This window comes from Schistocerca piceifrons, chromosome 11 (assembly GCF_021461385.2).
Source record: "Schistocerca piceifrons isolate TAMUIC-IGC-003096 chromosome 11, iqSchPice1.1, whole genome shotgun sequence".
NCBI lineage: Eukaryota > Metazoa > Arthropoda > Insecta > Orthoptera > Acrididae > Schistocerca > Schistocerca piceifrons.
The window spans coordinates 83,432,125-83,458,231 of record NC_060148.1 but is presented as its reverse complement, the minus strand read 5'-3'; the positions used below and the strand labels follow the sequence as shown (position 1 = coordinate 83,458,231).

The 26,107-nt window shown below is 41.8% G+C and overlaps 1 protein-coding gene across 3 annotated transcripts in view; it reads left to right on the top strand.

The window, feature by feature from the left end:
- The window catches only part of LOC124720053 (histone acetyltransferase KAT2A), a 343,302-nt gene extending 317,972 nt beyond the window's left edge, over positions 1–25,330 (top strand). For all 3 annotated transcript variants that reach the window (XM_047245315.1, XM_047245316.1, XM_047245314.1), the window contains 3 exons: positions 493–717; positions 6,151–6,241; positions 23,378–25,330. In XM_047245315.1, the coding sequence (XP_047101271.1) occupies positions 493–717; positions 6,151–6,241; positions 23,378–23,571 (510 nt within the window). In that variant the 3' untranslated portion in view covers positions 23,572–25,330. The remainder of the gene's footprint in view (positions 1–492; positions 718–6,150; positions 6,242–23,377) is intronic.
- The last annotated feature ends 777 nt before the right edge of the window (positions 25,331–26,107 follow it).

Below are 26,107 nucleotides of genomic sequence, written 5' to 3'. Positions count from 1 at the left end.
TTTACAAATGTCTGCTTGTGTCTGTGTATGTGCGGATGGATATGTGTGTGTGTGAGTGTATACCCATCCTTTTTTCCCCCTAAGGTAAGTCTTTCCGCTCCCGGGATTGGAATGACTCCTTACCCTTTCCCTTAAAACCCACATCCTTTCGTCCTTCCCTCTCCTTCCCTCTTTCCTGACGAAGCAACCGTTGGTTGCGAAAGCTAGAATACTGTGTGTATGTTTGTGTTTGTTTGTGTGTCTGTCGACCTGCCACTGCTTTTGTTTGGTAAGTCTCATCATCTTTGTTTTTAGATTTGTTTTCTAGTGATACGTGGAGTCACCATGTCCAAGGCTTCCACATCTTGTAAACCCAGAGCCTAATCATCTCATTGTTAAACACAAATTCAAGTTAATTTGATCTTTCTTGGTTCTAAATTGTATTTTCTTATGTTTTACCTTGTTTCTTACACGTATTACGACTTTCAGAGTTAACTTTGCATTTTCCTGCAGATTGTGAAGAAGATAATAGAAGCCCGGCAGCAGGAGGTACAGAAGGTACACCCGGGGCTGACGTGCTTCCGTGAGGGTGTGCGCTCCATCCCTATTGAGAGCATCCCGGGCATCCGCGAAACGGGCTGGCGGCCTGCGGCACGGGCGACACGCGTCTCCCGTGTCACGGAGGAGACGGCCGACCCGGATGCGTTGCACGCCACCCTCAAGAATGTCCTCAATACGGTCTGTACCGTGTTGCTCGCATCTATAATGAATTTGAATTGCTGTGTGTGAGATGTGATAGATTCAGTGAAACCTTCTGACAGTGTTGACTTGAATGTGTTCTTCAAAACTGTGAAGGTAGCAGGGATAAAATATGGGGAGTGAAATGTTGTTTGGAATTTGAGTGGAAACTGGACTGCAGTTATACACTGAAGTGCCAAAGAAACTGGTATAGGCATGCATATTCAAATACAGAGATATGTAAACAGGCAGATTACGACACTGCAGTCAGCAGCGCCTGTGTAGGACAACTATTGTCTGGCACAGTTGTTAGATCGGTTACTGCTGCTACAATGGCAGGTTATCAAGATTTAAGTGAGTCTTAATGTGCTGTTACAGTCTGCGCATGAGTGATGGGACATAGCATATCTGAGGAAGCGATGAAGTGGGGATTTTCCCGTACAACCATTTCACGAGTGTACCACAAATATCAGGAATCCCGTAAACGTCAAATCCCCGACATCGCTGAGTCGGAAAAAGATCCTGCAAGAACGAGACCGACGACGACTGAAGAGAATAGTTCAGCATGACAGAATTGCAACCCTCCCACACATTGCTGCAGATTTCAATGCTGGGGCATCAACAGGTATCACCGTGTGAACCATTCAACGAAACATCATCGATGTGGGCTTTTGGAGCTGAAGGCCTACTCGTGTACCGCCTAGGCCTGTCAACACTGACATTGGACTATTGATGACTGGAAACATGTTGTCTGGTGGGACGAGTCCCATTTCAAATCTTATCAAGGAGACGGACGTGTACTGGTATGGAGACAACCTCATGAATCCATGGACTCTGTATGTCAGCAGTGGACACAGGATCTCCGAGGAAGCAATGAAGTGGGGATTTTCCCGTACAACCATTTCACGAGTGTACCACAAATATCAGGAATCCGTAAACGCCAAATCTCCGACCTCGCCGAGTCGGAAAAAGATCCTGCAAGAACGGGACTGATGACAACTGAAGAGAATAGTTCAGCATGACAGAATTGCAACCCTCCCACACATTGCTGCAGATTTCAATGCTGGGGCATCAACAGGTATCACCGTGTGAACCATTCAACGAAACATCATCGATGTGGGCTTTTGAAGCTGAAGGCCTACCCATGTACCATTGATGACCACACTACACAAAGCTTTAAGCTTCGCCTAGGCCTGTCAACACTGACATTGGACTATTGATGACTGGAAACATGTTGTCTGGTGGGACGAGTCTCGTTTCAAATCGTATCGAGGAGATGGACGTGTACTGGTATGGAGGCAACCTCATGAATCCATGGACCCTGTACGTCAGCAGTGGACTATTTAGGCTGGTGGAGGCTCTGTGATGGTGTGGTGCATGTGCAGTTGGAGTGATAATGGACCCCTGATATGTCTAGATATGACTCTGACACTTGACATGTGTGTAAGCATTCTGTCTGATCACCTGCATCCATTCATGCCCATTGTGCATTCTTCTGATGGGCTTGGGCAATACCGGCAGGACAATGCAACACACCATGCATCCAGAATTGCTACAGAGTGGCTCCAGGAACACTCTTGTGAGTTTAAAGACTTCTGCTGGCCACCAAACTCCCCAGACATGAACATTATTGAGCATATCTTGGATGCATTGCAACGTGCTATTCAGAAGAGATCTCAACCTCCTCGTACTCTTACAGATTTATGGACAGCCCTGCAGGATTCACAGTGTCAGTTCCCTCCAGCACTACTTCAGACATTAGTCGAGTCCATGCCATGTCGTGATGCAGCACTTCTGCATGCTTGTAGGAGCCGTTTGACAGTATTAGGCAGGTGTACCAGTTCCTTTGGCTCTTCAGGGTAAGAGTGAAATAAAATAAACGGGGAGCAGTAGTTGACAAGGGAATGATACAGGGCTATAGCCTATCACTAATATTTTTCAGTCTGTATCTTGAGCAAGGAATCAGGAAACTAAGAAGAAATTTGAGAAGATTAATTTCAGAGAGAAGAAATAAAAACTTTGAGGAAAGGCAATCATGTTGTAATACTGACAGAGGACTCAGGAGATCAGTGCAACAGAATCAGCAGCATTTTGAAACTGGTTTATAGGATGAAGCGAGCAAAAGTAAAACATGTGTAATTAGTGTCACTAAATTAAATGTGACAATGCTCATGAAAATAGATTAGCAAATGGGATAGATGCTGAGTCTTAGTATTATAGCTGCAAAGTAACCAAAGATGCCAGTAGTCGAGAGCAGTGTTGTGCAAAATGGTTTGGAAAGCTTTAAGTGTGTTGTAGGATAGCTTATGCTGAGAAATAATTGTTAGGAAAAAAATTCAGTTCATTGCACCATTTCCTAGTGAATGAGCATTTAAGTTAGCCAATCAGGCTGTTGCATGCGCAAATTCAAGTGGCCCACCCAATGTAATTATTCTTATAGCATAGATGATAGTGCGTAAGCCAGCTCAGCATTGGGTGCTGGTTCAATCCTCACTAACGTCCCGTGTCCAATTTCTGTATCGATCTCTTATCGGTTTTTAGAGACCAAACAAAGAATACATTTAGTGGTACTGTCTCTGGCAGGCCACTTGAATTTGTGCACAAACAGCCTGACTGACAAACTTCAGTACTAATTAACTCGGAAACAGCACAATGTATCGAATTTTTTTCTCAACGATTATTTCTCGGTATATCTTACCCTGCCCCTTACAAGCTTTCCAGACTCTTTCTAAACCCCTGTATAAAATTCAGACTGGCAGTAACAAGAAAAGCCTTTCTGAAAAAGAATATGCGTGTGGAGCAATTTGAAGTGGAATGACAACATAAAATTAATCACAGATAAGACAGATGCCAGACTGAGATTCATTGAAAGAATCATCGGGAAATGTAGTCCATTAACAAAGGAAGTAGCTTACAAAACACTCATTTGACCAACCCTGGAATATTGCTCATCAGTCGAGGACCGTTACCAGGTAGGACTGATAGAAGAAATAGAGAAGACCCAAAGAAGAGCAGCATGTTTTGTTACAGTTTCATTTACTAAGCATGAAAACAACAAGGAAGTGCTCAGCCATCTCTACTGCCAGATGTGCCAATGCTTCTTCCAATCCTCTAAGCACTTCTCATAAGCACTTTCTGGTACAGCCTCGAGTACTTCCACCGATGCAATCTTCTCGATTGCTGAAAATCTTCTTCCTTTCATTGGTCTCTTCAGTTTTGGGAACAGGAAAAAGTCACGGGGGGCCAAATCTGGCGAATATGGTAGCTGAGGCATGATTGCCATGTTGTTTTTGGCAAAAAAAAAAAAAAAAAAAAAAAAACAACAACCTCTCACAAGCATGACACGAGCCGACCGATATGGCAACATCCTCAGCAACTTCTCTTATGGTAATTCAACAATTTTCCAAAACATTTTTCTTCACAGCTTCAACATTATCATGTGCTGATGATGTGCTGGGGCATGCAGAGTGAAGTTCGTCATTTGCATTATTCTCAGTCATCTTGGAAGAGCTTGTACCACTTGTAAACAGTTTTTTTTTACTTAGAGCAGACTTATCATATGATATATGTGACCAAAAGAGTGTAAAATATGTCATTCGAAGATAATTTTTGCCGACGATATACACTCCTGGAAATGGAAAAAAGAACACATTGAACCGGTGTGTCAGACCCACCATACTTGCTCCGGACACTGCGAGAGGGCTGTACAAGCAATGATCACACGCACGGCACAGCGGACACACCAGGAACCGTGGTGTTGGCCGTCGAATGGCGCTAGCTGCGCAGCATTTGTGCACCGCCGCCGTCAGTGTCAGCCAGTTTGCCGTGGCATACGGAGCTCCATCGCAGTCTTTAACACTGGTAGCATGCCGCGACAGCGTGGACGTGAACCGTATGTGCAGTTGACGGACTTTGAGCGAGGGCGTATAGTGGGCATGCGGGAGGCCGGGTGGACGTACCGCCGAATTGCTCAACACGTGGGGCGTGAGGTCTCCACAGTACATCGATGTTGTCGCCAGTGGTCGGCGGAAGGTGCACGTGCCCGTCGACCTGGGACCGGACCGCAGCGACGCACGGATGCACGCCAAGACCGTAGGATCCTACGCAGTGCCGTAGGGGACCGCACTGCCACTTCCCAGCAAATTAGGGACACTGTTGCTCCTGGGGTATCGGCGAGGACCATTCGCAACCGTCTCCATGAAGCTGGGCTACGGTCCCGCACACCGTTAGGCCGTCTTCCGCTCACGCCCCAACATCGTGCAGCCCGCCTCCAGTGGTGTCGCGACAGGCGTGAATGGAGGGACGAATGGAGACGTGTCGTCTTCAGCGATGAGAGTCGCTTCTGCCTTGGTGCCAATGATGGTCGTATGCGTGTTTGGCGCCGTGCGGGTGAGCGCCACAATCAGGACTGCATACGACCGAGGCACACAGGGCCAACACCCGGCATCATGGTGTGGGGAGCGATCTCCTACACTGGCCGTACACCACTGGTGATCGTCGAGGGGACACTGAATAGTGCACGGTACATCCAAACCGTCATCGAACCCATCGTTCTACCATTCCTAGACCGGCAAGGGAACTTGCTGTTCCAACAGGACAATGCACGTCCGCATGTATCCCGTGCCACCCAACGTGCTCTAGAAGGTGTAAGTCAACTACCCTGGCCAGCAAGATCTCCGGATCTGTCCCCCATTGAGCATGTTTGGGACTGGATGAAGCGTCGTCTCACGCGGTCTGCACGTCCAGCACGAACGCTGGTCCAACTGAGGCGCCAGGTGGAAATGGCATGGCAAGCCGTTCCACAGGACTACATCCAGCATCTCTACGATCGTCTCCATGGGAGAATAGCAGCCTGCATTGCTGCGAAAGGTGGATATACACTGTACTAGTGCCGACATTGTGCATGCTCTGTTGCCTGTGTCTATGTGCCTGTGGTTCTGTCAGTGTGATCATGTGATGTATCTGACCCCAGGAATGTGTCAATAAAGTTTCCCCTTCCTGGGACAATGAATTCACGGTGTTCTTACTTCAATTTCCAGGAGTGTAGTATACATGTGAGGTCTTTTTACAGATTTTGTTGATACGCACTTCCCAGTTCAGTTTGGCATCAATATGTATTCTTAGGAGTTTGACACATTTATTATCTACATTCTTAGGCAGTCCTAACCTAAGCTTGCTAAAGCACTAATTTCATTTGTCTTGTTCTCTTACATGTATGATGTATAATTATTTAATTCTGATAAATTAAATTTTGCTCATTGAAGAAAGAGTTTGTTTGCGCCTGGCATAATTCTTATATTTTGCTTTTCAGCTGATACAATTTTGTTTGGTGATTTTGAGTTATTTTCCTGTTTTCTGGTAACTTTGTATGTATGAGACACAGTAAGTAATAAGATTGGTGTATCACAGTATTCTCTGTTCTTCTTTTTGCAGATTCGCAACCACAGTGCGGCATGGCCCTTCCTGAAGCCTGTGGACAAACTGGAGGTTCCAGACTACTATGACCACATTAAGTACCCTATGGGTGAGTGTCACTATCTACTTGGCTTTTCTAACCGAGTATGTTTTAGAAAAAACATACAGGGAAACATTGTGGAATCAATTAAAACATAGCTGTTATTTCAGTAAGCTGCTGCCTCGTACATTGTAACCTTTGTAGGAGACTTCATGGATTGCATTTTCTTTTTCTTATCCCAGAACCTCTTCATCCTTTCTGTTCTCTTGCTCTCTTCTTCCGAGGTATTCAGTATCCTCTTATCCTCTCTGCTCCACTAGTAATCTAGTTGTTCTAATTATAATCATTATCATTACATCATAACATACATAAAACATTTAAAAATACTCAGATTTGCTAATTTCAAGTGCTTCTGTCTGTTAATTAAGCTTATTTGCAATATAGCTGAATTGCTTTAGAACATGTGATGCTACAGGTTTACTGAGTTCCTGTAGTTGGAAATATTCAGGCATGTATATTTTGCAGTTTGAGGGTAGTAACTTCTTCTCTTAATAAGAGAAGAAGTTACTCTATTTTTAATTAACTTCCACTTCCACATCGTTGTCCTAATTTTTACAACTGCCGTGTGACTGGCGCTAAAACAGCTCCACACATATTCTGCTGGGTGACATTGCACTCATTTGGCAGGAGTAAAGTATTGGTTTGATGGGTGCAGCTGCTGAAGTATAATTATGTTCTTAACAGTGTAAGCAGTACATGAATTATTGATAGTAACATTTTAATTTAGTTAGAATTATGACTGGTAATTACAAGATTATCTAGATGAACTATGGTGTAAATGGCAGAACATAATTACAATTTCTAAAGCGAAACTTAACATATTTGCATTCCTTTGCTTCAGAATTTACATTGTATATGTTTTTAACAATGAAAATCATAAAGTTTTAATTTTGAAAAATAATTAGATTAGCTTATGTTTTGCTAACATTTGTGTTATCATATATTGCTATTTTTTATGTTTTTATTCTCACTTCACAAAAGGCTAAGACTATAGCATATGCTTATATGACAGTCATGGCTGTCACAAAAATTGGGTAAAGTTACTGTTAATTAACTTTCTGTATAGCCTAAAGAATAATAAACAAAGTGATCAAATAATAAAAATGTTTTCATAAGCATTTAATGTGTCCCAAAAAGTGTATCTGGTTGTGTAGTAGATTAATGTATCGTGTTGTTCTACTAATTCATCTTACATTACATTACACTCACCATCATTTTCCTGTATCCTCCTTTGCCATTGATCTCTGGCTTACTGATCAGTGCATACTTGCCTCCAGTTTCCCATCTCTTCCACCTTGGTCATCAATTCCAACCAATTTTTCCTTTACTTAGCCTTCTGGGTCTCTGTCTTTTCTCTTGTGCTACCCATTGCTTCCCCCACTCATCGGAACCAGGAGTGTCTCTGAAGATGTCAGACGCAGCTCTAGATGAAACAACAGGGACAAGAAGTTTTGTAGACCATGATCACACAATCCAGAAGAATCAAAAGCAGCTAAGACTCCTGGTTGCAAAAACCTTTTCCAGTCTGCTATTTTGTCAAAAACTGATATATTGAGCCTGTGGCTGTGTACAAAATGTAGGTCAACTCTTACACAGAAGATTACAGCAGCCAGCCATTTATTATAAAGCTATTTATTTACTTAAACAGCGCCGTTACCAGTTTCAAACCGGTAGGTTCATTTTCAGATGGCAAGTTCATGTTTTACATTACATTTCATGTTTTGTTTCCCCACCTGATGAAACTTCCTTGGGGTGGTGATGCCAATGAAGAATCTGTGCCATTACATTCCAGTGCAGGTTGCTTATCATCTTGCAAACTCAAAAACTGTATCCAGAATGAGATTTTCACTCTGCAGCGGAGTGTGCGCTGATATGAAACTTCCTGCCAGATTAAAACTGTGTGCCGGACCGAGACTCGAACTCGGGACCTTAGCCTTTCGCAGGCAAGTGCTCTACCGAGTTTCATATCATCACACACTCTGCTGCAGAGTGAAAATCTCAGTCTGGAAATATCCCCAAGGCTGTGGCTAAGCCATGTCTCCGCAATATCCTTTCTTTCATGAGTGCTAGTTCTGCAAGGTTCGCAGGAGAGCTTCTGTGAAGTTTGGAAGGTACGAGACGAGGTACTGGCAGAAGTAAAGCTGTGAGGACGGGGCGTGAGTCGTGCTTGGGTAGCTCAGATGGTAGAGCACTTGCCCATCACATGAAGGTATACAGTTTTCGAGTTTGCAATATGATAAGCAACCTGCATTGGCATCACCACCCTAAAGAAGTTTCGTCGGTGAGGAAACAAAACATGAAATGTAATGTAAAACATTAACTTGCCATCTGATGACGAACCTATCTGTTTGAAACAGGTTACGGCACTGTTTCAGTAAATAAATAGCATTATAAAAAGTGGTTGGTTGCTGTAATCTTCTGTGTAAGAGTCAACCTACTTTTCCAGTCTGCTTTTCTCCTGATACTGTGCGTGTGCTCCAGTACTATTTTCCCCTAGGCCTTTACACTGGGACATGGTCTTTCGACAGGAGAATCATTATATCCACAACTAGTCGGATACTGGTTGCACACGTCAGACAAACAGGAAAGAAATTATGAAGACACATGGCAGGAAGACCGTCTGCAGACAGGACTCATATTACACTTGAGTTGAGCAACAGGCTGACCGAATGGCAGACCTGACACAAGAGCAAGTCAGTGGCAACCTATGCAACAACAAAGCACAACCAAATTTCCACACAACTCTGTCAACAGGTCAACTACGTGGTGCAATCCAAATCGAAATTGAAGGGGAAAATCAATACCTAAGCCATCAATGAATAGTCAGTAGTATGGTGAAGATAGTAGCAAATGTTATCAGACAAACTACGCGACTGAGTGAGTGATCGATGTGTGGTGGTTTTTATGCCAGCCACGAGGGGCACTATTGGCAGGTGTATTCACGTGGTGAGACGGTGGCAGGTGGCACACTCACTGTGTGAGTGCAGCTCTGTGACAACACTCTCCTCTATCGTCCATTTGCTCAGGCAGGCATTCTTTGTGCAACCCAATACTAGGTCCTTGCTGCCCCCCCCCCCCCCCCCCCAAACCAGTGCATACAAGCAGAAACACCCTGGACAGTGCTGTGGAAGGTGGAACAATACGGGTGAAGATGCAGTTTCAGGAACCATAGGCTGCGAGGAGGAAATGCAGTCGGCAGTGTTCATCGGAACAGCACTGGAGATGGGTGTGACAGGGTGGACCACTGATCTACAGGGAGCTAGAGAGAAGCGCTCGCCCACAATGGGACATCCGCAGTAGCCACCCGGGGCTCTGGCTGTTGTGTCACAGTGGCACCAGAAGGTAGAGGAGATGCTTGTATCCAAGGTCAAAGCTGGTTGTGGTGATGTTGCTCGAGCCCCTTCTGCATTTGGGCAGACATAACTTGTTGCCCATCGGTGGATACTACCGCTTCTGGTATCCAAGCTGCAGCATTCCCATAGGAGCATACCCATACCACTGTGCCAGTGGTGTAACACCAGGAAGGATGCGAGTGAGATGGTGTCAGCAGATGAAGTAAGGTCTGAGGCTGGCAATCGTGGAGGAGCTCTAGTGGACTACGATTGTTAATCGGTGTGGTTTAATAAATGCTCAAAAACAAAGTAAGGGCTGTCGTAATGGCAGGGGATTCAATAGCCTTCTTCATCTGTTGCTTTAAAATCCAGACCAGAAGTTTAGCTGACCTTTGGAGGAAAGCTATAATGGAGGGCTGCAGTTATGTTTAATGCCATTGGCAGTATATAAGTCCTTGAAACCAGGGGCATGAATCATGGGCCATTGTCAGAGACCAATGTTGAGGTAACCCTTCAATGGCCAAAACTTTGGCTAAGGCAGTAAGGGTGGCCTCGGTTGTGGTGGATGCCATGCATACGACATAGGGTTACCGTATTTACTCGAATCTAAGCCGCACTCAAATCTAAGCCGCACTTGAAAAATGAGACTCGAAATAAAGGAAAAAAAAAAATTCCCGAATGTAAGCCACACGTGAAATTTGAGACTCGAAATTCAAGGGGAGAGAAAAGTTTTAGGCCGCACCTCCAAATCGAAACAAAGTTGGTCCATTGTAATATGAGACACAATTTAGGTCGAATGAATGACGATACAGCTACAGTAGTTTGGTTCGAGTCGTAAGCATAGCAGTTAAGCTTTAGCAGGTAGCCATTGCTATGCGTCAGGCGATCTGTCCGTATTGATACGGGTACCCTTCCTTTTTCACATGCTTCACCTGGTTTGTATCGATTGCTTATTTTGCTTTGATCTGATAAGTGCTGTTTTCTTTGTTATAGGTGTTTACGTCACTCTAAGCTGAAAATGCATTACTGTACTGTGTCATGCATTGTTTGTCGCATTCTGATAGTGCGTGTTTATGGCCTGTGCCGCTCGCGGCATGAGTTGCTTTTGTGCGTCCTACCGCCACTTACAATAAAAAAAAGAGAGGAACCGTCTCATTAGCGAAACAGTGGCAAGAGACTGCTATCTGTTGTTACTTACACCACTGCTTTCTTTGATAATGATCAACAAGAACCAAATAATCGACTGCGTATGATGGAACATGTTCTGAACGAGAGTTAGGCGAAAACTTTTCTCCGTTTGAAAATCTTTGCGGCCGCTTCTTTTGTACATCAAATTCTGCACAGAAATTAGAGTCATCTTAGATTTAAAAATCTAGTCAGTTGCCTTGCTTCATTTCTGACTGTATCACTATTAGGCACAAGAATAATACGAATATAAACATGACACGATACGTATATTCTTCCGCATTTCCTGTTGTCTCACTCTAGTTTCGTAGTTTATTAGGCAGAGAGGATTTAAATGAGATAGCAGCAAACACGAAAGAATACGTGGCAAAATGTTTATATTCATATTATTCTTATGGTGAAGAGAATACTGCATGTGATTCACATTTCATCAGGTTCCTATTAGCAACCATCTCTTCTCACAGGTAGGAAAAAATTCAGAACGTAGAGTTGGCCATATTGACAAACATCCCAAACAGTTTTGCCAGTCGGATTTTCGTAGTACATTGAAATTCTGCTTCATTCGAAGATGAACAATATGGAATTTGTATTTACTTCGTTGGATAATGTATGAAAATGCAGTGGTAGAAACTCGGGGCGGAGAAAAAAAGCTCGTCTTCAACCTTTTTTTTTTTTTTTTTTTTTTTTAATTTATTTACTGACATAGAGGTTTTGGCGCCAGTATTTATCATTGTGCCTACAAAGCGTGCCTGTGTAGTGCTACATATATTCGACGGCAGAAGTTAGTTGTGGCGGCACCTATCAACATTTTTCAGAACTTCCACTCGCTTTGCACTCGATTCTAAGCCGCAGGCGATTTTTTGGATTACAAAAACCGGGAAAAAAGTGTGGCTTAGATTCGAGTAAATACGGTACTTTGAATAAGCATCCACAGTGAGCAGCCACACAGAACCTAAGAATGGGCCTGTAAAATTGAGAGGGATGCGGTTCCAAATGAGGCAAGCAGTAGGCCAGGGGGCAAAGGACCGAAGGGGTGCCAGCTGGTGCCAGGAACATGCTGCGCAACTACAGACCATCTTTTGTATGTTGCTGTCGATCCTGGGGCAGCACACATGATGACGTGCCAGCAACGTGGAGCAAATTCAATACCTGATGATGCAATTCCATCTGAATAAGCATTTGATGTACATCCATCTCAGTATCCAAAAGGATGACATCATCCAGTACCGAGCATCGCCGAGGAAGCTTTTTCTGAGGGTGGAGCCCTGTCATCGACTGACGAGGGAGGTACGTAGTGAAGAACCTGTCACACGGTGAGTTCCTGGAATGTTGCAGCAGCAACACACGTGGCTGTAAAGGGAAAACCGACTGACATATGTTGTTGTTTGGCATTGACGTGGAAGCAGAGTACCTCCTGTTGGTAAAAATCAGGGTCTGAGCCAGGCAGTAGATGGGACACTGCATCAACATCAGGATACTGGACTGTCGGCTTGTACCAGATGGCATAATTGTAGGCACTGAGGAACAACGTCCAGTGCTAGAGGCATTGGGCTATTCATTCTGGGAGGTTGAAACATGGCCCGAATAATGCTACCGATGGCTTGTGATCCGTTCCTAAAGAGAACTGCACCCCAAAAAGGTATAGATAAAATTTCTTGACTGCGAATACTATTGCCGAGGCCTCCTTTTCGATCTGGGAATAGTTGTACTGTGCCGAGGTCGGGGTTTTGGATACGAGGTGTGGCTAGAAAAAAACCGGACTAGTACTGGTGAAACAATAAAACGAATGCAATAAGGCTGAAAGTCGTGTGGCCTGTCATGTGACTCTTGCTCCGCCTACTGCTCGAGTTTCATCTGCCTCTTGCACTCAGTCTGCCCGTGGCGTCTGTTTTAAGTAGTTGACATTTTGTCTGTGCGTCGGAAAATGTTGAGTGTACAGAAAGAACAGCGTGTTAACATCAAATTTTGTTTCAAACTAGGAAAATCTGCAAGTGAAACGTTTGTAATGTTACAACAAGTGTACGGCGATGATTGTTTATTGCGAACACAAGTGTTTGAGTGGTTTAAACGATTTAAAGATGGCCGCGAAGACACCAGTGATGACACTCGCACTGGCAGACCATTGTCAGCAAAAACTGATGCAAACATTGAAAAAATCGGTAAACTTGTTCGACAAGATCGCCGTTTAACAATCAGAGCAGTGTCTGAGTTAACAGGAGTTGACAAGGAATGTGTTAGGCAGATTCTTCGTGAAAGTTTCAACATGAACAAAGTGTGTTCAAAAATGGTTCCAAAGTGTCTCACAATTGAACAGAAGGAACGCCGAGGAATGATTTGTTCTGACATCCTGGAAAACATTGAAAGTGATCCCACCTTCTTACAAAATGTTATTACTTGCGATGAATCGTGGTTTTTTACTTACGATCCCGAAACTAAACGCCAGTCGATGCATTGGAAAACTCCTGGTTCTCCACGACAAAAAAAAGCACGAACGTTAAAATCGAAATTCGAGGCAATGATGATTGTTTTTTTTGACATCAAAGGGATTGTGCACATTGATTGGGTACCAGAGGGACAAACAGTGAATCAGCATTACTACATTAGCGTCCTGGCTACCCTACGTGAGCGAGTACGGAGAAAACGGAACGATTTGTGGAGAAAAAAGTCATGGATCCTTCACCAAGACAATGCCCCAGCTCACAGTGCGTTGTCAGTGAAGACGTTTTTGGCAAAACACAACATTCCCATCTTAGATCATCCACCCTACTCACCTGATTTGGCCCCCTGTGACTTTTTTCTTTTCCCTAAAGTCAAGTCAGCTTTGAAAGGAACTAGATTTGAGACTGTTGAAGCAGTAAAAGAAAAAGCGACGGAAGTAATGTATGGACTTACCGAAAATGATCTGCAGCATTGCTATGAACAGTGGAAAATTCGTATGGAGCGGTGTAGAGACCGAGGAGGAGAGTACATTGAAGGAGATAACATGAAATTGTAAATAATTGTAAATAAATGTTTTTTCCAGCATCAGTCTGGTTTTTTTCTAGCCGCACCTTGTACGTATAGATTGTTCACAACCGTCCCCATTCCTGTGTGCCAAGACTCCTCCTATCCCATAGGTAGATGTATTGGCTGCCACAACCAAGAGTGATTGGGAGAAAAGGGCACGAGGCAGGGGGTGGATGCCAGCATGGCTTTCAATTGGACAAAAGCCTAGTTGCAGGCGGGAGTCCAGGTATAAGGGACCCACTTTTCATACAATCAATTGAGAGGTTGTGCAACGTGAGGTGCCTGGAGCAAGATTTTAGCATAATGGTTGCTCTTGCCCAAAACTGCTTATAATTCAGGTAAATCAAACAGTGGAAACTCCAGGAAGGAATATCGACAGTGTAGGAAAAGACAGACTGCTACTTATCGTGAAGAAGACACATCAAGTTGTGGACAGGCACAATTAAAAGACACCTACATAAGTGTCTTTCAGTTGTGCCTCTCTGCAAGTTGTCGTGTCTCCTTCACGGTAAGTAGCAATCTGTCTTTCCCTACATTGTTGTAATTCACGTAACTTCTTCATCTGGTACATAATCTTGGCCTAGTTGTCTATACTAAAGAAGTAATATATACAGCATTTTATATTATTATTATAGTAATTGTGCCATATTTAACTCAGTTTCACAAGTTTTGCAATCAGCAATTTAACTTCCATGAACACTATCGTGGGCTACACATGTAGCCCACAGACTTCAAGGACAATTTATTTAAATGTCTTTGAACCACAGTAATCAGCATGCTAGTAGCCAGAGGGAGGATTCACATCTGAGGAATACACGAAACGGCAGCACTGTGGCATGCCAATTGTTTGAAAATAGCCCGCATGTGCACTTTAGTTTTAAAACAGGAGCTCACTTGGATTCAAATTCTGTACAGAATCTGACATCAAGTACATTGGATCCTGGAGCCTTTTCTAGTTTTTTGCAGTTTCACCTCTTGCTCAACACTACTAATTCTAATATTTGCAGATATCATCATATCAGTGATGTGAGAATAAAACTAGGTCCTGTATCTTTATTTGAAAATGCAATTCGGCACTTTTGCTTTCGCTTTGATACCCTCAAGTTCAGTCCCTGTCTTGTCCATGAATGTCTAGACACTAACTTTGGTGCCACTGACAGCTTTCACATATGACCAGAATTTTGCAGGGCTTTGCGAGAGATCTCTCAGTAAGATTCTGGTACAGAAGTCATTGAAGGCTTCATGCGTTGTCATCTTGGCAGCCAAGTGCATTTCACTGGGTCTCTCTGTATCTATAGCCCTATGCTTGTTTTACACTTACTATACAGTAGTCTGTACTATGCAGTAGTCTATTTCCATTGAAGTTTCCTTACAGTGACTGCTGCAAGGGCATCGCTTGGTGGGGCGGGGGAAGGGGAGGGGGGGAAGCTTATACCCAATATTTCATCTGTGTGTAAAACAAGATCAAATGAAAAAGACAAAAACATCAGATTTCTCAAGGAGAATTTTCCCACTGTAATGGAAGCCTTGGAAACTTTATCAAGTGAAGGAAACAGTTCAACCAGAAAATATGCTTTTCAGCTTTATGCAGCTGCTTCTGGCTCTCCATTTATTGTTGGCGTAATTTTAATTGCCAAGTATTGTGCTTTGATGGTACCTGTGGTTAATATTCTGCAGTCCGTAATGTTAGGCACAGTCAAGGCCTCACAACACACAAAATTAATTTCGCAATTGCTGAAAACTCACCGTGACAATGTGGAAAAAGTAACAGATGATATTTTGAAAGAAGCTATGGCCATTGCAGAAAAAATTGGTCTTGAAGACATAAAAACAGTGCTGCGAGTTGCTGGAAGTCAGTAACATCCAAGCAGTCCTCCAGTGGAAAATCTATTGGAATTTTGCAGTAGGGTATTTATAATACCTTATTTGGACTTCATTATTACCTCTCTCTAAGTGTGTTTTGCTAATGAAAACACCCCAGTGTTCACTTTCTCTGAATTACATCCAGTGCAAATGAAAAGCCGGCCGCAGTGGCCGAGCGGTTCTTGGCGCTTCAGTCCGTAACTGCGCAACTGCTACAGTCTCAGGTTCAAATCCTGCCAAGGGCATGGATGTGTGTGATGTCCTTAGGTTAGTTAGGTTTAAGTAGTTCTAAGTTCTAGGGGACTGATGACCTCAGATGTTAAATCCCATAATGCTCAGAGCCATTTTACAAATGAAAACCATGTCAATTGATCAACTGATAGGAACTTGTGAAACATTTGCCTGGTTTTACGATTTGTCAAACATTAAAAGTGAAATTGAACTTTGGAAAAAATTATGGGAGAATAACAGAACCAAGAGGAGCTAACTATTTGTGATATAATTAAAAACACAAAAAACTTCTTCCCAGAAATACAAAAAGCTTTGAAAATTTTGATTACTCTCCCTTGTACACCGTGCACTGTCAAACGGTCTTTTAGCAGTTTAAGACGAATAAAAATTTGGTTGAGAAGCATGATAGTAGAAAGTCATCTCAAAGGCTTAGCAATGATGAGCATCCACAGGAAATTAGTTTTTGACAATAAAGAAGTTTTCATTGACAAAGTGATCCAGGAATTTACAAAACATTTGTGAAGATTGTGATCTAACCAATTTCGCTTAAATGTAAGTTGTTTAAAATATTAACTGTTAATAAACAATTTCCTACTTGAATCATTGTACAAGAATTTATTCATTTGCTCATCTTCTTTCTCATGCTACTCCCCTAACATACTGGCTGGTCACCCTTGTGCTCAGGGCTGATGCTAGGACCTACAGGCCCCAGGGAAGTTGTTCTCGGACCTCTTCCCAAAATTTTTGATTTTAAACTTTTATATATATATATATATGAATATAATAGAGGGAAACATTCCACGTGGGAAAAATATATCTAAAAAGAAAGATGATGAAACTTACCAAACAAAAGCGCTGGCAGGTCGATAGACACACAAACAAACACAAACATACACACAAAATTCTAGCTTTCGCAACCAATGGTTGCCTCGTCAGGAAAGAGGGAAGGAGAAGGAAAGACAAAAGGATATGGGTTTTAAGGGAGAGGGTAAGGAGTCATTCCAATCCCGGGAGCGGAAAGACTTACCTTAGGGGGAAAAAAGGACAGGTATACACTCGCACACACACACATATCCATCCACACATACACAGACACAAGCAGACATTTGTAAAGGCAAAGAGTTTGGGCAGAGATGTCAGTCGGGGCGGATGTACATGCCTCTGTACATCCGCCCCGACTGACATCTCTGCCCAAACTCTTTGCCTTTACAAATGTCTGCTTGTGTCTGTGTATGTGTGGATGGATATGTGTGTGTGTGCGAGTGTATACCTGTCCTTTTTTCCCCCTAAGGTAAGTCTTTCCGCTCCCGGGATTGGAATGACTCCTTACCCTCTCCCTTAAAACCCATATCCTTTTGTCTTTCCTTCTCCTTCCCTCTTTCCTGACGAGGCAACCATTGGTTGCGAAAGCTAGAATTTTGTGTGTATGTTTGTGTTTGTTTGTGTGTCTATCGACCTGCCAGCGCTTTTGTTTGGTAAGTTTCATCATCTTTCTTTTTTTATATATATATATATATATATATAAAAAAAAAACAAAGATGAGGTGACTTACCGAACAAAAGCGCTGGCAGGTCGATAGACACACAAACAAACACAAACACACACACAAAATTCAAGCTTTCGCAACAAACTGTTGCCTCATCAGGAAAGAGGGAATGATGAGGCAACAGTTTGTTGCGAAAGCTTGAATTTTGTGTGTGTGTTTGTGTTTGTTTGTGTGTCTATCGACCTGCCAGCGCTTTTGTTCGGTAAGTCACCTCATCTTTGTTTTTATATATATTTTTTCCCACGTGGAATGTTTCCTTCCATTATATATATATATATATATATATATATATAAGTTTAAAATCAAAAATATATAAAGTCAGTAAATTTTAATGCGAAAAATCAGCCAACGTCTTTTTTTAAGAGACTGTTTTAATGCTCACAGTTAACATAAATTCAATAGTATTTTCCATCAGTTTAATCACAAGTTATGTTCGTGTATGTGTTTTTTAAACAATCCTGCAGGTTTAGTGAGGGCCTCTTCCCCCAGACTTTGGTTCAAAATCATAGTGCAACCCCCCCCCCCCCCTCCCCCCCTCCCCCTCCCCCATAACACTGGCCCTGCTTCTCTGCTTCTGCTGTCTTAAACTGTTTTGATTGTTTGGATTATACTTCATGGCAGTGTAAAAAATAACAAAAGCTTGTGAAATCTACCCACAACTTTAAACATAAAAAAAACTGAAATGAAAAATTAGTAGATACTGTGGCTCAATAAATAGAATTCAATGAAAATAACTGTTGTTGATATCTCAAAGCAGTCAGGAAACATCATCTTTGACATGCAAAAAGCATTAAAATTTTGGTGCTCTCCCCTGTACAGTAATGCTGTGGCATGACATTAAGCAAATTAATACAAATTCACGTAAAGCTTATTTTAAGAAACCATGATGAAAATTAATGTATGTTTTACAATGAGAGAAAAAAAAGAGACCAAACGTCTGTGTTGTAATAAGCTTTATTTGGTTTCTTAAATTTTTACTCCTGTGACTACTTTTATTTGTAACTCACACACATTACATATGTCGGCAGGCTGGCGACCTCCTTGAGTGACTGCGTACCATGGTGTGACTTGGTCACTCGTAGGTCCACTATTGTTCCTCATATATGTAAACAATCTTCCATCTGAAGTATAATTAGTTCTTTTTGCAGATGACACTTGTATTGTAATCAATCCAAGAAGACATACAGAAACAATAAATGCTAAACAGAGTTCTTAAAAGTATCATTGGCTGGTTGTCTGTGATTGCTCTCACTCTCAATTTTAAAAAGACACAACATATTCAGTTCTGCACATCTAGAGCTACTACTCCAATGATAAATGTAACACATGGTGGAAAAATAATAAATAGGGTGGAAATTTAAATGTAACACATGGTGGCGAAATAATAAATTATTATTATTATTATTATTTTGAGCTTTTCCTCATTACAGAGGCTTATCTCCAACATAATAATTTACCTGGAAATGACAATACAAACAATAAACATTCTTAAACTATACTCTCAAAATATTTCTCCATGTGTTTCGATCTTGCGTGTCCTCTTCCTCTGCGCCCATTCTCCTCATTGTGTGCTGTACATTTTGGAGCCAGGTGGTCACAGGTCGTCCTCTTCTTCTTCTCCCCTCCGGTTCCCACTCCAGTATCAATTTTGGTATTCTGGCTTCCTCCATTCGTCGTACATGCCCGTACCACTGTAATTTCTTCCTAATAAATATGGTGGAAATTTAAATGTAACACATGGTGGGAAAATAATAAATAGGGTGGAAACTTTAAAATTCTTAGGCGTCCATGTTGATGAGAAGTTAAACTGGAAAAAGCACATTTTGGAACTCTTAAAACAACTTTGTTTGGCCACATTTGCACTTAGTCATTGCAAGTCTTGGGGAGAGAGAAATCAGGAAGTTTACATATTTTGCATACTTCCATTCAGTAATGTCATGTGGAATAATGTTCTGGGGTAACTCATCTTTAAGAAAGAAATTCTTCATTGTTCAGAAATGTGAATATGTGGTGCTCACCACAATCATTTTGTAGACATCTGTTTAAGGAGATGGCATTCTATTGCTTCACGGTATATTTATTCCCTCATAAAGTTTGTTGAAAATAATACACTACAGTTCAAAGGGACAATGATGTACATAATTACTGTCTTTAGCCCAAAAAGTGTTGCACAATGCTGTAACAAAATTTTTTGATGGATTACCCAGTGATACAGTGATATAAAATGACCGACAGACAGCATAGGGAAATTTGACAACAAATTGAGAAAGTTTCTCCTCGACAACTACTTCTGTTTTGTAGAAGAATTTTTATTACTGTAATGAGGAAAAGGTGGTGGGTAGGAATCACTACCTCACATCTGTATATCTTTTTTTCTTTCTGTAATAATTTTAAAAAAATTAGAAGTGTTCAGAGTGAAATCATATGTACAAATTAATGTGTGATGTGAATGTAGAATGACTCAGTCCACATCATTACAATCTATTGTGCAGCATTATCCATGGAACTTGTAACTAACTAACTATACTGTGGAGGACTCGTTTGATCTTGAAGTGTTCTACTAAGTATATTTCTATCAAGTGCATGGTCAGGTCTTCTTTTAAACCTGAACCACAGTTCTGCATGTCCCTCTACAGCAGTGGTCACCCCCTGAGAGGCAAAATGCAATTTTCTGGGGCACAATTTCGGGGAGATGAGTTTGGATAGAAAATCCAGTTCACTAAACAGACCCTAAGCAACACAACATCCAAGGTCAAGTTCAGAGGAAAGCTGTCAGAGGTCTTTCAGATTAAAACCAAGGTGAGATAGGGAGATGGACTCTCCCCTTTGCTCTTTAATTGTGTCCTCGATAAGGTGACTAGAGAGAAATGAAAGGATTGGGAGAAATACGATAGGGATGTAAGAATAAAGGAGTACAATATAATGGAAGGAAACATTCCACGTGGGAAAAATTATATATAAAAACAAAGATGAGGTGACTTACCGAACAAAAGCGCTGGCAGGTCGATAGACACACAAACAAACACAAACATACACACAAAATTCAAGCTTTCGCAACAAACTGTTGCCTCATCAGGAAAGAGGGAAGGAGAGGGGAAGACGAAAGGAAGTGGGTTTTAAGGGAGAGGGTAAGGAGTCATTCCAATCCCGGGAGCGGAAAGACTTACCTTAGGGGGAAAAAAGGACAGGTATACACTCGCACACACGCACATATCCATCCACACATACAGACACAAGCAGACATATTTAAAGACCAAATATGTCTGCTTGTGTCTGTATGTGTGGATGGATATGTGCGTGTGTGCGAGTGTATACCTGTCCTTTTTCCCCCCTAAGGTAAGTCTTTCCGCTCCCGGGATTGGAATGACTCCTTACCCTCTCCCTTAAAACCCACTTCCTTTCGTCTTCCCCTCTCCTTCCCTCTTTCCTGATGAGGCAACAGTTTGTTGCGAAAGCTTGAATTTTGTGTGTATGTTTGTGTTTGTTTGTGTGTCTATCGACCTGCCAGCGCTTTTGTTCGGTAAGTCACCTCATCTTTGTTTTTATATATAATAAAGGAGTACAGGTAGATTGCACTAATATCTAATTCAACTCTGAAAACAGATGGCTCTACAGAGTTAAACATTTCTGAGTTTCATATTGAGACACTCTTTATCTAGTTTGGTGAGCATGTAGCGCTTCCTATATGTTTAAACTGCCCTATTTACTATAGTGATTACCAGTAACCCCAACCCTCATTCTTTAAATAATCAAATTTCCATGTATCAAACTACAACACAGTGGTTTAAATTTTGTAAAGATTTATAATGCTGATGTTGAGAACTATTTACATTTTTATGAAAAGCTAGTTGTTCTCCTAAACCATGTGACATACAGTGATAAAATTTTGTAGGTGTCTTCAGTGGTATGTGTGGCTATTGTCTGCAAAATAGGTAGCAAATAGATAGTAGTAAAGAAATAATGAAATGAAATGTCATGGTTGATTCTGAAGTTTCACCACATGAACAATGGACATTTAGTAATCGATAAACTTTTTTCCTTTCGTTACTTTGTAGCAGTTTCAGTGAGGGAAAAATTGAAAAACGTTTTAAGGTTTTTCAGAAGCCTCTACCTAATGTTGGGTGAGTGTAGTCTGGGTAACTTGCACTTTGCTATAAGAAAGGCTAGTTTTTCTGGCTTCTCTGAACTGTGTGTTGTACAGTGATATAATTGTGCTGGTACATTTAATTGTGTGGATATGATCTGCAAAATGTATTGTGTGTAATAAATTAAAATGCCATGGCTGATGCTGGAGCTCTATTGCATGAACACAGAAATGTAGTAATCGATAAACTTTTTTCCTTTCATTATTTTGTGCTGGTGCCAGCAAGAGGAAGTTTTGAAAAGATTTGAAATAATGTCTAAATTTTGTGGATATCACTAAGTACTCTCAGTCTCAAATACTGGATGAATATTGTCTGGGTATTCACGCACAGTGAGTTGCGCTGTATCGAGGTGGAAACTGTGCATGTAACTTTAATACTTGAGCTGTTGTGTTAAACCTTTAAAGTATGAGGGTAATCCCAAAAGTGAGGTCTCCTATTTTTTTTTTTTTTTTATAAGTACACAACTCTGTTTGTGTGGCAGTTGGTCACACTGTTACGAAGAGTGCTTCACGCACTTTGTGTAAACATGCGCACGCCGCGCTGAGGCGCACGGCCTCGACCTGGCAGCCGTCGAGAATGGAGCTCCCGTCAGATGTTACCGCCAAGTGCAAATTGCACGCAGTTATTTGGTTTTTGAACGCCGATTGAAATCCATCACCAATTGACGGAAGTGTGAGTTGTGCACGGATGTCAACAATGTTTGTAAGTGGTGTAGAGAGTTTGCAGCTGGTCGGACCGAAATTCACGACGAACAAAGGAGTGTGAGACTGTCAATTTCTGAGAAGACAGTGTTGAAGGTTGAGCAAAGCATGCCTAAAGCTCAACGTATCACCCTGGATGACTGGAATAGAAGGGAGAACCGATAGAGGTACTCAAGTTACCGTCTGCCACACACTGTCAGGTGGCTTGCGGAGTATGGATGTAGATGTAAGTGTAGGTCTCTACGCATTGTTTCCTGAGGTTTCCCGAAGCACCGCTCACAGAATTTTAACGGAAACATTGAACTACCGGAAGGTGTGCGCGAGATGGGTGCCACGTATGCTGACTGAGGATCACATGCGGCAATGAGTTGATGCTTCCCACGCATTTCTTCACCGCCTTGCAGCCGAACAGGACAACTTTTTGGTCTCAATTGTCATGGGTGACAAAACCTGGGCATACCACTTTACACATTTGGCCGGAAAGCAATTCAGCTTTGACGACAAGGTGAAAGAAGAGGTTCATAACTTTCTGAACAGCATGGCAGCGAGCTGGTATGACATCGGCATACAAAAACTGCCACAGCATCTACAAAAATGCATCAACAGAAATGGTGATTATGTCGAAAAATAGCTAAATGTTCAAGCTGTAAACTGATGAAAACCATTGGTGAAATAAACAAGTCTATGTAATTATAAAAAAATAGGAGACCTTATTTTTGGGATGATCACATTATGCTAGGTTTTTAAATTTTTAAATTCAATCAGTAATTGTATGAAATACTGAAAATAATGTGATTCTTCAATTTCTCCAGGCATATTTTATGACAAAATAAATCTCGGGTGAACAGCCTGGTATGAGTGTGCATAGGACACAATATTTCAGCAATCGACCACGTTGCCATAATCAGGTGCACTGATGACGGCAACGTGGTCGATTGCCGAATATTGTGTCCTATGCACACTCATACCAGGCTGTTCACCCGAGATTTATTTCGTTATTGAAAATAAAATTTTTGTGGGCACTAGAAGTCATTAGATGGCCACCTGCAGCTTAGTAACATAGATTGCCGCTATAATCTGATGACATTATCGTCGGCAGTGTGTTAACCTCCACTCTTTCCGTCTTTTCGTCACAGACCTGAAGACGATGGGGGACCGGCTGAAGGCGAGGTACTATACGACGCGGCACCTGTTCGTGGCGGACATGACGCGCATCTTCACCAACTGCCGGCTCTACAACAGCCCGGACACGGAGTACTACCGGTGCGCCAACGCCCTCGAGAAGTACTTCCAGACGCGCATGCGTGAGCTCGGCCTGTGGGACAAATAGGAGCGGCCCTGCGGCTCGCCAGCCGCCGAGTGAAGGTCGTGACGGACGCCGAGTGCCGGAGTGCTGGACACCTATCCGATTCTACGACAGGTCACTCACGAGTCCAGGTCGGCTGCAGTGGCAGCGAGAACTTGAAGTGCGCAGTTGCGGTGGAACAACCACTCGCGAAAGGACAGTGTGCGCGTGCGTCGGGGGAACTTTCGATTGTGGGGTGCCACGAGTGTATGTAGGGGTAACCGAAATGCAGGAAGTGGTTCCCGGATGGGGGTGACACATCTCTAATGACAATGCATTTAGGCTGTCTTCTGCCCCCCCCTCCCCCCTCCTTCTCCCCAAGATGCCGTTTAAATACATTGGTGGCAAACATTAGCAGTGTTGCCATTACACCGACTTATATCCAATTGTCTCTGGATCTGAATGCGGAACTTAAATTTTTACGAGTGTAGATTTGCGTACTGTGTATTTCAGCTGCAGTTCAAACTTTGGCAGTAGCTGAATATTTGTGATGTGTTTGTAACTACGAACTGAGTGCTGAATAGGTTTACATACATCTTGTATTCTTTCATAATAATGACTCAGGTCTGGCAAACTGTAAAAGATACATGCATTATTAGTCAGCAGCCTTCAGCGTAGTGTAAACTCGGTAGCTCCAAAGTGTGGCAAATGTGTTATTTCAGCACTGGGCACGTCTTCTCGAATGAGGTAGCTTCAAGATTTCTCACAAACTTGGTACCATAGAAATTGGGCTACTTAATAATGTAAAGCTAACCTTAAAAGATCCTGTAGTTCCATCTTGTATAAAGTGAATGGGGCTGCAGCTGGTCAGAGACTTGAAGAAATTAAATATTGACAGCCATAATCTTATGGATTATTTTATTGGACTACCAGTTTCGGTGTTTCAGTGGCATCATCTTCAAGTCCCTTTACATGTAGCTAAACAAGTCATCTAAACATCCACACTATTATAAGAATCTCTGATTTCAACTGGCTTCCATAGGTTTCTGACTAGTCTCTGCAGATGTGGACTCGCCACACTATTGACGACAGAGTTGTGGAGAGTCCACGTCTACAGAGAAGTTTCAGAAATCTATGGAAGCCAGTTGAAATTAGTGATCCCTATAACAGCAGGTACGTTTATATAACTTATCTAGCTATGTGTATAAAGACCTGAAGATGGTATAAATGAGGCACAGAAACTTGAAGTCCAATAAAATAAGTAATAAAACTATGGCTGTTGGTATTTATTTTCTTCAAACCCTAAAAGAAGTTATATTATGTTAGACACATTGTAATTTAGATGGTCAGTGTGTAAAGTCTGATTCCTGATGAAATATTTAGGGAAAGCCATCTATTAACAAAGTGTGATGTAAATATTTATTACATTTCTTAATTATAAGGCCCCTGTGTTTCTGTCTTATATAGAGAAATATTAACAGCTTGTCTTGTAAGTAGGCGACTTTCACTATGAGCTCTTCACTCTAAACTCGAACGTGGCACGTCTGTTCCAAATAAAATAATATGCACAATTCTTTGTCTTCTGATAGTGTGGAATATTTATATTGTTGCCATATCTATGACAGCTCTGTCACTTAAGTGTACCTGTGTGTTGTTTTTAAAGACAGCATAGTGCTGATACCATTTATGGATTCTTTGTTTAGCTTACTGGCTTATAAAGTAAACAATGGGTGTAATATTTTCTGTAGTCATGTGTGTCTTGTCCATTGTTTATGAAGCCAATAAAGAGAAATGTTAAACTGTTGATTGATTGATTCACTTATCACATTATGTAGATTTATTTATTTTATTCTCCAAGGACAGATATGATTTGTTTTGGATTGAGGGCACATTCATACAGTAACTTTCTGGGTTCAATTACAGAAAAACGATGTATGTCAATAATTTATATATAGTACAGGGAGGGTGACTATACTATACTCCTCTGAGAAGTATGCATTAATACTGTGAAAACACTTTTTAGTTTTATGCTTATACTTGTTACTTGTGGTCCATCTAATTCCAACAAAATAAAATGAACATTTTGTGCCATACGTATTTCACCTTTATTATTTAAAATACATCATCAGTGGCTTGAAATATTTACATATTTGGTGCATATTATTTTGTGGTACATATTCGATGTTGTACATTGAGGTTATAACAGTCCTGACACTATCTGATTTTCCATGGTGTAATGATAGTTTAAATTTCTATTAACAATTTTTTAATATACGCACTGTGATCAAAAGTATCCAAACACCCCAAAAACATGTGTGTTTCATATTAGGTGCATTGTGCTGCCAGGTACTCCGTATCAGCAACCTCAGCAGTCCTTAGAAATTGTGAGAGAGCAGAATGGAGCACTCCGCGGACCTCACGGACTTCGAACGTGGTCAGGTGATTGGCTGTCACTTGTGTCATACGTCTGTATGTGAGATTTCCACACTCCTAAACATCCCTATGTCAACGTTTTCCGATGTGATAGTGAAGTGGAAACGTGAAGGGACACATACAGCACAAAAGTGTACAGGCCGACCTC